The sequence below is a fragment of the Lethenteron reissneri genome, chromosome 20 (genome assembly GCF_015708825.2).
Source record: "Lethenteron reissneri isolate LAM-NWPU_2019-01 chromosome 20, ASM1570882v1, whole genome shotgun sequence".
In the NCBI taxonomy this organism is placed as follows: domain Eukaryota; kingdom Metazoa; phylum Chordata; class Hyperoartia; order Petromyzontiformes; family Petromyzontidae; genus Lethenteron; species Lethenteron reissneri.
This window is the reverse complement of record NC_083798.1, coordinates 15,044,987-15,057,412: the sequence shown is the minus strand read 5'-3', so window position 1 is coordinate 15,057,412 and position 12,426 is coordinate 15,044,987. Positions and strand designations below refer to the sequence as shown.

The window sequence follows — 12,426 nt, the reverse complement described above, 5'->3', positions numbered from 1 at the left end:
CAGCATTTTTATTTTTATTCAGTAAATTTGGCAGAAATCTGTTCCAACATCAACAAAAGAGAAAGCCATCATTTTAGAGGGCAGCCCAAGCGTATTGTTAGAGGTCTGTGACAAAGCGTGAGCGCGTAACATACGCGGGTGCCAAGGGAGACGGAGCGCGATAACGTGCCCTAACGTGCTCCAACGTTAAAATAGCTAAACTTAGGTAGGAGGGGATGAAGTTTTTAAGTTGTGTCGCAATGCTTTTTTTAGATATAGGCAACTTACTGCAACATATCTTCGTAAAAATGTCAGCAAAATGATATGATAGCCACACTCGATTTCACTAGAACTTAACAACGTGCAGAAAATGTGACAACTGTTTGGTAAACTTGAGGAGTGAAATCTTGACTTAAAGCTTTCGTGACTGCAGGAATTCATATCATTTGGCTCTTTCGGGAAAGTCACGTAGATAGGTTCAAAGAAAATAACAAAAAACGGAAGAGCCTCTTTTTTTCTTCCTGATGACGAACACTTGTGTTGTGATCGAAACGTCATGGTTTTTTGTTATATTCTTTGAACCTATTTAGGAGTGAAGCTAAATTGGTTTTGAACGAACCGTAACATTTTCTCCGGGTCTCCAGGAAAAAAGGTAATTGGGGTTTTGTAGCTTAACCTATTTCAGCTTTCCACTTCAATATCTGTTCCAGGATAATGTAAAGGCGAGGAGAAATTCAGCATAACTAAGGATTGCCAGTGCTGTGCATCTCATAAAAAAAACTAGCTCTGTGTGCCACAGTTAATATCATTTGAAATATTTCTTGCGCAAACTGCTGATTCTGACATTACATGCACCGCAGCACACTCACGGTGTGAGTTTAGAAAATAAATAATAAAAAGCCCAAACATTTCTGCTCTCCGGCCTGCGTCAAGGTTACCAAGTGTGACTCGTGCCGTGGAATCCATTTCAGAAATCCCCTAGCAGACAGCAACACTAAATAAGTTTGTCTCAGTTAAAGTACAACACAAATTTAATAACTTTCTCTGCATACCATGTCCTCCCATCCACATTAAAAAATATTAGGGAAAAATACATAACTGGAAAAAAACAAATTTATCTGCATGCACAACAATGTTTTTTTTTTGGCTTTTATTATATTTTAAAATAAAAGTACAGTTTTAGTGGACTTCAAGAGCACATTGTCATTTGTCATGAAATAATATGCTATGTGCTGTTAAAATATGAAAAATGCACTTTACCTTCTGCAGTATATTACAGGCCATGCTCTGCATTTTGAAACTTAAATTAATCAAGCGTAGAGGGCCAATGAAGAGCACATTTCTCGAAAAAAAATTCAATTCCGATTTTATTATTACTTCATTCTTAACTGGCCCAGGGTTAATAAGAACCATACAATTCTCACACCATCCTGGTCCCTATGGTGAAACGATGCAGATTTTAAAAGCCAAGGGGGTGGTGTGGCCAATGAAGCCTCTAGCTTCTCCCCCCCCCCAAGTCCCCCGCCCCCCCAGTGCAAAAGGAACGCACTCTGCTCGTAAAACACTCTGCTGGGAATGTGCTGAAAGAGCAGATCGGGCCACATGATCCCCCCCCCCCCCCACACTAAATCTGACTGCTTTTGTGATGTCAGCAGGGCCAGGTATAATCTGCGATGGCATCTCACATGCCACACAAGCTGAAAAGGGTCGTCGGGACATCTTGATATTAAATTGTTAACTTCTTTATTGAATTAAACCAAACGTTGGTAATATTTCCTCCTGTATTAATTTGTGTGTGATTTTATGGCGAGCAGTATGAAACAGAAATTTCATTCCTGGCGGGTACAGAGTCCTGGCTTGAGCTTGGTGGAATTCATTAATGCAAAAGTGACTCTTGCATAATGGTAACATTGAATCACTGATAGGCAGGTTTAATTTATACCCTCCTGTGAATATGTTGACATCATTCTTTTTTCACCTTTTTACATTTAACTTAATATTAATAACTAATCGGATGTTAACATTTTTCAGCTTTTAAATTGCGAAAAAGAGAGGTGCCAAAAAAAGGCTGAAACTACCGTACTGTAATTAACTTTGTTTAAACATTTAGCTCCCTTTGAGACCTGCACACACAGGAAATGACAATGTGTGCTCAATATGTGTTGTACCCTAAAAAGAGGGCCCTATTTTTTTCTCAGCCCAAATATAGTTTGTATGAAGGTGGCCAAGACTCGATAATGCCAGTCTCTTTCTTTGTGTATGTGGACGTGTGTTTGTCTACACATGTTGTTGGGGTAAATATACAATTTTAAGCAAATAAGTGGCATTCTCTTGGGACAAAAGACACTAGAAACAAGGCTCAAATTTAAATAATTGTAAGCCTGGCTTTGAACTTCTACACCAGATGACAAATTCAAAATATCCCAAGTAAAGTCTGCCTTGAGTGGGTGACTTCGCGAATTAGTGTGCAACATATGCACTACACTACATGAATACCATCTCACCCATAATCCAGATAATTAAATATAGAAAACAACGCTTTAAAATAATTGCATGTGCATTATGTGTGCATTATTCAATGTATGTTTTTTCTCTCTTGCAAATTAATGAGTTACTTATTAATAGCTACAATTGCATCTGTTTCACCACATTAAATGCGCTGTTTGATAATTTAGCCTCAATAGTGCAGGGACCTTTAATATTTTATTATTATTATAAAATGCTATTTGTTGAAATAATTGTTCGTCAAATGCAGCTAGGTACTCATTGAAACATAAAAGGTTACGTTTAAATACCAAGTTCATAACAAAAATAATGACTTTCGAAAAAAAAAGCAATTGATTTTAATTCCACGCATCTGTTGCGAAAAGTATTACGTGAATATATAGTCGGTACCGTGCGAACGTATCGGTAATGCAATTGCAAAAACGCAACAAACAGTCTCCAAAGTGAGGGTTTTGCTGGTGAGATGCTGCGATTGTTACCTGGAACACCAGGTGGGATTTGGATGAACTTGCCATTAAAATGCTGTATCACTGCTTCACATTTCTCCGTGGACTCCATTCTGTTGTAGGGAGCAGACTGCGGTGAGCTCAGCGAGCCGCACTCGAGCGCACGGCAACATTAACGCAGCCGGACATTTCGTGGAGCTTTCAAACAAATGCCCCAGTTAACGAATAACAAAAACAGCCAGCTCACAAACACAACAAAATAAGGAAGAGTAATACGCAAGAGGCGATATCTTGCATGTCACATCACATCACCATAGTTAGTATATAATTCACAGAGTCTTGTAGTAAAGGATAATGCAATAAAAGAAGAGCATAACATTAATGACCATTGAGTAGCAATTGTTTAATGGACCATACCCATCTGGTAAGGCTCAACAAAGTTGAAACTGGTACCAGAATATACTTTGTTTGTGCAAACATGAGTGGGATATGCTGATCTGGATGTGCCATCAGTGAACAGGGTTAAGAGCCAGTTTCAAATCTCGATTAATTGAGGAAAACACATCGCTTTGGCGATTTCCCCCATTGTGTATGATGAAGACATCAGCACGACCACGTAGGATTTCAAGGTTGTCCTGTTTCGCTCTCCAATTTGTTTTCGGATTGTACTGCTTGTTTAGCACAATGTCCAACGTTCCGTTTCACATGTCGGGAGCTTTTTAAGTAAACCCAATTCAGTTCAGTTCACATCGGACAGCTACGGCATTGCCACAATTCGACATAAAAGGGGCATTTGCCATCATAAGAACCTGCCCGAAGTGTTCCTTCCTATTCACCAAGAAACAACACCCATTTACCCGCCATTCGTCTTTTAATGGAAAACCGCTACGATGCCGTGGGTGGACGTGGGGGACACGCCCTTGGCCTCAACGCACCAGGGAGGCGGTTGTCGTCGAGATCGTGTAAATTGCGACCTCGCGAAAAGATGGGGGGCAGCATCTGGCGGTCTGGCCTTGCTCGGCCCCCCCACCCCGGGCTGAGCGTGACTTACCGCGCGAAGCCGACCCCGCGGCTCGTGCCGTTGGCATCGCGGAGGATGCGCGTAGAAATGACCTGGCCGAACGGCTTGAGCATGCCCTCCAGCTCCTGCTCGTCCATGGACAGCGGCAAATTGGAGATGTACAAGTTCGTCGGGTCCTGCTCCTGTTGCTGAAACCGAAAAACAAAAAACTAATGTTAGTTGAAAATATAATTAACGGTGGTGCCACCGTGTAGGTTTTTAACTGTTGCGCTGTGCAGCATGACCCTCCGATGCGTTTTCAGTCACGTGTTTTGTTCGGTGCGATATCTAGCGTTACGCTTCACGTGCTGGGAACTTTCTCAAGAACTTAAGGGTTGCTGAAGAAGTTACCAGCACATGGAGTGAAATTTCGGGCATCATGCCAAACAACATGTGGTACAGCCAGACAACACGTTGGAGAACTATACTGCACATAATAGTGTCTCTACATTCATACAAGAGTTGGGCGGTCCTCATATCTACTGGTGCAAATTCCCCATTTTTATGAGAGTGGCCAAGCTCTCTCTCTATATAAGATAACCACTGCTGACGTGCTACAAATTTGAGCTAATTCTATTTATCCCAGAGGGCGTAGCTTTGCGTGGTTTCAATCTAGATTTGAAGCGTTCGTGACTGCAAGGATTCATACTCTTGGGTTTTTTTCGGTAAAGTCACGTAGGTAAAAAATGAAATTTAAATTCATAAAAGTAAAATAAAAAAATAAAAAATCACGACGTTTCGGAGGCAACACAAGCTTCCGTCTTCAGGTGGAACCATCACAGCACGATTGCTGTATCAAGTAAAGAGGATTTTTTATTTTACTTTTATTAATTTTAATTTTATTTTTTACCTACGTGACTTTACCGAAAAAACCTAAGAGTATTCAATGAGCCACTCTGGAGCAAGGAATGAAATGGGGGGCCCTCTGTACAATTTCCCTCCTCTTCGTAGCCCGGCGCCAGGGCCCCTCTGGGGCTGTGGGCGTCAATGCAGTTGCACCGCCTGTGCACTCGATTGCTTCACCATCTCCCCGGAGGGTAAGATGGACACAATCTGATCAAACCTGACAGAATGGAACCCCAACTGGGATTTGAAGTATTCAATAGTGGTCCATCCCCTGTGCCTCAAACTGCAGTGCCACCCAGCTAGATTAATTCAGCTTTGGATCACTTGGAGAGTAATGTATAAAAATGCGTGTAGTAATGTGAGTGTGCAAATTGTATTCTACGAACAGAAGGCATATGCTTGTACATCATGCATCTATAAAGGGTGTTCATTAAGGTATCATCCATTATTATCGAATTATATTTAGACAGCAAGTTTGCGCAAGGTCGATAAAACGACACACACGTGCGCGCGCGCACGCACGCGGCATTATGAAGATTTTAGCGACTGAATCTCGTGCCTCGAAATCCCCATATTTTAGCTAAGGCATTGGTGATAGATGTCGTATTGAGGCCTTGGCGAGGGCAGGTGCCTGCCAACATTGCAGTTCTGATTGTTAAATATATTTAGGTTATACGTGCTGTTGAAGATCACTGTAAGGTTTTCATATTTCGACACAGGCTTTGCCTTTCGCATTTTCTATTTCATTTACCAGGCAACTTCTACCAAGGTATCAGCTCTTTTTCAGAGGCGATCTGGCCACACACGGTATCTCAATGAAGTGGTTGCTTTCATACGTGGGAATGAATAGCAGCAGCCTGATAATCTAAATGCATGATTCTAAATGTGGAGTGCAAAACCCAAAGGATGTGGAGACAAATCCACGTGACCAACATGGGGTGAGAGAACGCGCAAACTCCAAATATACAACAAGCATCGTGTAAGGGTCCGGGATCGAAACCACGACCTGCGTACTAGGCGAGGGAGATAACATTCAGCCATGCCAGCACCCACATAACCACAACATTCAACCAATCAGTTCACACGGCTAATTCTTCAAGAATGGATGATACCTTTATTTACACCAACGTTATGTATTGTATTTCTGGTCATTAATAAAAAAAAATCAAGTTCTGCTTTAAATACTGCATTTGATTTGCCTGAATAACCAAACAGAAACATATAAACACCCATATGGCTTTGCTGCTATGCATATTAAATATGAATGAATGTTTTTAATCAGTCGATAGACCACAGCGAAATGTTTAAAAACCGAGGCTGTTATAATCACTATTGAATTGCACTTACAAGTAGGAGGCAGGCATATGTGTACGCAATATGCACATGCACGCAAACAGTTTTGCATTTATGGGTGCAGTTTATTTACAGCCATCTGGTGCAAACATAATCTTAAGAATAATTTCAGCGGCATTGTATATGCAGGTGGAATGCACGATCATCTGAGAGATTGTATATCAAAAGACTGCTGATATGTGCTGTGTTTCTACAGGAAACAAAGGTTGATGGCTGGTATAAATCACTTTAAAAACATCTGAAAGCATCCCAGTTAAATCAGACATGAAAGTGTGTCTTCTTTTGCTATGTCTGTTCTCTTTTGTGCATCAACCAACACCTTGGCCAAACCCGGTGCTCCGATTTACATGTCTGTGGAGGCAGACATAGCAGAGTATTTGTTGAGAATCGTTTCACGAACACAATGAAAGATATTTGTTGCAAGGACACAACTGTTAAACGTGGCAGATTATTGATGCATAGGGCAGTTATTGAAAGCAGACTGGGATCTAAATAACGAAATATAGATGCAGATGACAGCAGGCTTAAGTGGTTTTTGGAAAATTGAACTTCATAACGAAAATGCACACACCAACGTGCCTCAAGATGGATGTTTTAAATCAGTGTAGTATATTACCCACTACGGCATTTGGATTAGAAATATGGATATTGGCAAATAAAGTGGAACAAAGGATAAAATGTGAACAAAGAAGCATGGAGCAGTGCAAGCTTGCAATGACGTTGAAAGAGAGAAAGAGGAACCCATGGATCGGAGACAATGTTTGCTAATTAGAGACATCATACTGATTACTGATTGTTAAGTGGGCTTAGCCTAGTACAGGTCGCTAGGAGGGTTGATGGCCAGTGGTTGAGACTAATGACTGAGTGGCAGCCAAAGAAGTGAACATGCCTGAGAGAATGGCCACTGCAGATTTCGTGTGCAATTGCTAAATGGATTGTTCCATCCAATGGGAGCCGGTGAGCAGTGGTGACTGATTGGGAAAGCTTCCATCTAGCAGTAGGTAGCTCATTGCTCATGATGATGATGATTAATAGTACGGATTTATGTCAAAAATATCAAGCAAGCCAACGTACAACTTCATACCGAGTTGATTGTAATGTAGCACATGCAGACATGGCCATGGAGACCGGGCTTGGATGAAGTAAAACAAAAAAGTGCTTCCATTTTATTAATCACTTATCGGAGAGTTTTACGGCCCTGATATTCACCACAAATCAAGACATGGAGACCCCAGTGGAAAAATAAAATCTGCTTCGAGGGCTGATGCAAACGATATGGCAAACCCGAGACGCCTCGTGTCTGCATCTGCCCACCTGCTGATGGCCGTCTATGGGCATATGTTTCACTTGACATTGCACAGTCAGGCAGGCTGCCACAGAGCCGAGAAATACAATTTCCAAGCGGCGGCGCAGCACGAACGTTCTGCGTTGGTGCACGCTTCGACAGGACGCGGCAAAAGCCCCTCCGTCTCCCTACGTGATGCCACGCGCACGTGGCAGCCATCCAAGCACCTGCTCAAGATCAGCGCAGGATCGCAAGGAGCACTCGTGCCAGCTGGAGAGCTTGAGTTTATTTGTTCGTATTTAAATCGATGGATTATTCCGCAACGAGGAGAGGCCGGCACTTGAAATGTTTATATTGTTGAGGTTATAAGTGTCCACACAGTCACGGTGATTGCTGTGCTGTACTGAAGTGCACTTGTGGACACGCGAGAAGAGGCTTTTGTGATCTCTAGTGAGGCTGTCAAGTGAAGAATTTCCAGCAGTACGAGCTTATTGGGGATTTCTTATAATTGAACACACGCACAATATGGATCAGCTCCAATCTTCCGCCTGACAGTTCTGCACGAGTTCACTTTCAGAGGGGGCGGGGGAGGGGGGGACATGCAAAAGTTCCCGAATGCAAACTATGCACATCTGAAATGAGTGCGCTCTTCTATTCGGCCATATGTTTGATATTGTTGCAAGAAACCCCTCTCAATTTAAAGCGACTGTTTACCAATTGTGGGGCGATGTGTTGATTGGAATGGGATAAGTTAGACACTGAAAAAAACTCATATTCAACGTTTTTGGGTTTAGATCGCGTTATTTATAAGTGTGTCGTAACCCTCCACCACCCGACACGGCCAATCAGTAAAAAAGTGTCATGTTGACAAAAGACAAATAGTTCACTGCTTTAGCCCACCGGTGTGTTGAAGCGTGAAACCACAACATTTACAATTTGAGTACGACGTTTCGCTGGTAATTGCCATTCTGGCGAATTGCCCGATGATGCTGGATGCAATTACCAGCGAAACGTCGTACTCAAATTGTAAATGTTGTGGTTCCACGCTTCAACACACCGGTGGGCTAAAGCAGTGAACTAGTTTGTCTTTTACTGATTGGCCGTGTCGGGTGGTGGAGGGTTACGACACATTTATAAATAACGCGATCTAAACCCAAAAACGTTGATTATGAATAATATTGGTCGCGAAAGCCTGCCACCATGTTCAACTGAAAAAAAACCTAAGATCCTTTTGGGAGAAGCTTCTTAAAGCAACGCTGAGCGGTGAGGCCTAGGTAGCCGGTGACCGAGCCCAGAGAGCAAACGCAGTCACGGGCCGTGCTTGGGACACATCAGGTGAAGAAGAATATCTCACAAGCGCGAAATTGAGGAGAACTGCATGTAAATGCATTCTCTGGGGTGGTGTATTATCATGCAACTAACAAAACCGGAACTTTAAATGATCCAGGGAAGACTTACATTCACTCTTTTTTACGTGCAATTTTCTTGAGGAACTTTGGGTTTTCTTGGTGTGGTTTGGGACTGTTCTTTCTGCTATTTGCTGCCTTGCTCAAGCTTGGGAATTAGTATACTTATGCAATTTGAACACACTATTTTACATATTTATTGTGGATGATTTCCTTCCCTTTCCTACACTTTGCAGTATAGCCGTTTTTTTGTATTGTTTGTTGTTTTAACTTTCTGACCTGCCCCTGCTTGACATGTGAAAACAGATTTATAGCTCATCGGATCTCTCCAGGATAAATAACGATTCAGATTTTCCAGGACAACTACTTCAAAAAAGAGTATGAATTTGGGAAAATTGAATGGGTGGCAACCCGAGCCATGGCGTTGACCTGGCTGGGCAAGCTTCATCATCCTGCGGATTGGTTATTGCGTTGCAGCAGGAAAGCACGGCCAGATACAACCGCACGCGATATTTCCATGCGGATGCAATTAACAGCTGGAATGGGCCTCTTGCAGGCTTTCCTGTGACCTTCAAAGTGGCGCCAACATTGCACTAATGCCACAGCCAAACAAAGTCTGTCGTTGCTGTAAAATTGATTAACTCTTTTTTTGAGGGGGGAGGGGAAGCCAGGCATAAATCAAGAAAATGAAGAGGAATGGGTGGAAACCGTGCCGTCAAAGTTCATTATTTATTTTTAATTCATTTAATTCCGTGCAGGCATTAAAGCGTATGATCTTAATGCGGCCGCCTAACACTTCTCGCAGCTGGTAATGCGCTTTTGCTTTCATGGACAATTTGCGCTGCCAAACAGCATCAGCTTTACCGTTTGACTCTGGCTTTGCCGAGCACCGCGCATGTCACCGTCCTAGATTAACCATCAAAACATCATTCAAAGGCAAATGGAAAAACCGAATGCCTTTTTAAAACACTCCAGGCACAGCGGATGTTGAATCAGGCTTGTTTTTATAGCGCAAGCGTAGGGAGATTGCTTCCTCGTCACACGTCACTCAACTCAAAGGTCACCGCAAAACAACAAAATTATTATTATTATTATTCCCTCTAAATGCAACTGGAAAGGCACACTCAATGAGAAGAGTCGGTGATATTTAAAATGTGCTGGCATTTAAAAACATGCGTGCCAAGTTATATGTGTTTGTGTGGGCACGTATAAATATATATGTACACAAATATCGAGATTCAATTCCAAAAAAGTTGTCCATTTTGAGTCTGTTTCATATTTTCAACACCTCACAATCCTCTGCATCTCATCATTGTTTGGACATGCAAGCTACACATTGTAATGTATACCATTGCACAATGCTGCACATACAAGCATAAGAATCATGCAAATTATTATTTACAGATATCTGTCAATAAATTGCTGGACGAATACCTCCTAAACCCTGTCAGTGATGGAAGTTGACCATACCTCCCCACGCTTGTCAGTGTGGACTGAACTGTGCATATATGCAGAGTACACAGATGGAGAGCCGTTGTATTTGGCCACGCTTTGTATACAAGACCTTGTTAAATGAGATAAATTAAGTCCCATGTTATCATAAACTGCAGTCTGTTGAACATAATAACTGAAAGATACGTGCAGAATTGCAAAGATTCTACGTTCTACATAAATAATCTGTGACCCCAAGGATTAGGTAAAACAAACTTTGAGCTGTATCGAATTAATTTATCCTGAAATAGAATGTCCTCCCTTGTGCCTACACTGGTATGAATTTTCAGTTTTTTTTTTATCTCATCGGTAGACAGCCAACCCACACGTCACTGCACTGGCGCACAACTATCGGGGCTGAGCGCGGGGGAAGGTCATTTTAAGTTAGGCTGATAGTGGTGGGCTTAGAAGAAGATTGTGCCCTTTTCTAAAGATGGCAGAAGAGAGTTGAGCCGCAAATCACTTCTGATAGTTACTGTGTTCTGGGAAGTAAGAAAGCTATTTCTGTCACCTAAGATTTAGCTGGGAAGAAAGTGTACATCAGAAATAAATTGGAACAGTTTTCATGTTTTCAAAGAACACCCGAGATTGCGAACATAAAAAACCCTAGTCAACACCAAATGTACACGGGTTTAGATTTTTTTAAAGGAGGTTTGTTGTTTATTAATAAAAAAACGTTGACCTATTCATGACCCTCGGAGTATGTGGCTCATTGCTGTAACAGAAGACAACCCATTGGCACATTTCATCTGTTGTTTATCTGCCCACCATTGCATCTCATTGTGGTAGAGTGCTGCTTTCCTTTCTGGCTCCGCGGACTGTCTGGGAGCTGTAAAAAGTCTCACCAGTGTACACCACCGTGCTAATAGACTTCCTTTGTTTGAAATTGGGAAGCACCCAAGAAATCACTCGTTTAACATTGCTTTTCCTCTAATTATTAACGTACGTGCGGAAATGGGTAGTGCTGGCCACCCACCCCCTCGTGTGCCGTTCCGGCCTTCATAGGTGCTCGCTAACAGCACGTTCCCCAACACTCTGTTCAATCGATACGGGGGATCTTTGTCTTTGTGTGCACCTACGGAGGACGGTCCACCTGAAAGTCATTTTGTTTCAAACCCCAAAAATGTTGCAGAGTGTATTGTTTAATGATTTATGAAAAGTAACCATGTAACTGAGTTATATGAATTGCTGCACATATCAATCATTATGTGCCATTGTGGACAGTCTGCATACTAAAACCAGAATGACTCATGGTGGTGATGTGAATCAGTGCTTTGTTTAATTCAATTTCATTTTTACCCAGCAAAGCCTCACTCATTCTGAAGACTCTTTCTTGCAGGAGGATTCTATTTAGGAAATGTGGCTGATTCCTTTGAAATATTTATTTGTGCCTGGGTAAAAAAAAAACATGAACTTAATCAACGGGTTTACATCCTACTTGCTATTCTGCCTTCTAGAGTTATCTCACTGTCCCTGCAGATGTTTGAGGCGTGCAGATGTCAGCAATATTTACCAGCCCCTTGCTTTGCAAGTCACTGGGCTAGAGATGCCATGCAATTATTTTACATTTTTCTTTGATCTACATGAATAGGGTCCTGCATTAAAAAGACTGATCCCAAATTGCACATCTCGACGCAGAGAAAATGTGAGCAGAGCGTTTTATCGTATGGCTCGTGCAGATGCCCCATGCGGCGCTAACGCTTGCACACTTTCCAGGGAGATGGCCTGTCGAAGGGAATTTCAGTTTCCACCTTTCTCTGCCAAACGCTCTGGCAACAGCCATGCTTTCCTGTCAGAACTTTACCCCCTTTTTCACGGGGTTTTGTGTTTTTTTTAAGTGCCATTTCCGTGCCTTTAATCAAGGCCCTGCTTGGGACTCACTGCCTGAGTGAGTGCCTCTGGGTTCCTAGCAATTCACCAGATTAATGCAGGGCCCCCCTCTCATCGATGTGAATGTAACTGCTGCACAAAAGAACATGCTGGAAAATAATAGCTTTGTTTTAATGCAAATCCGTGCCTTTTCCCCGATCACTCAATGAAGCTACTTCCTTCCAT

The 12,426-nt window shown here is 42.2% G+C and overlaps 1 protein-coding gene across 8 annotated transcripts in view; it reads right to left on the bottom strand.

Moving 5' to 3' along the window:
• The window catches only part of LOC133344840 (RNA-binding motif, single-stranded-interacting protein 1-like), a 282,596-nt gene that overhangs the window by 15,252 nt on the left and 254,918 nt on the right, over nt 1–12,426 (bottom strand). For all 8 annotated transcript variants that reach the window (XM_061555074.1, XM_061555075.1, XM_061555071.1 and 5 more), the window contains 2 exons: nt 3,982–4,139; nt 2,964–3,043 (listed from right to left, as the gene is read on the bottom strand). In XM_061555074.1, the coding sequence (XP_061411058.1) occupies nt 2,964–3,043; nt 3,982–4,139 (238 nt within the window). The remainder of the gene's footprint in view (nt 1–2,963; nt 3,044–3,981; nt 4,140–12,426) is intronic.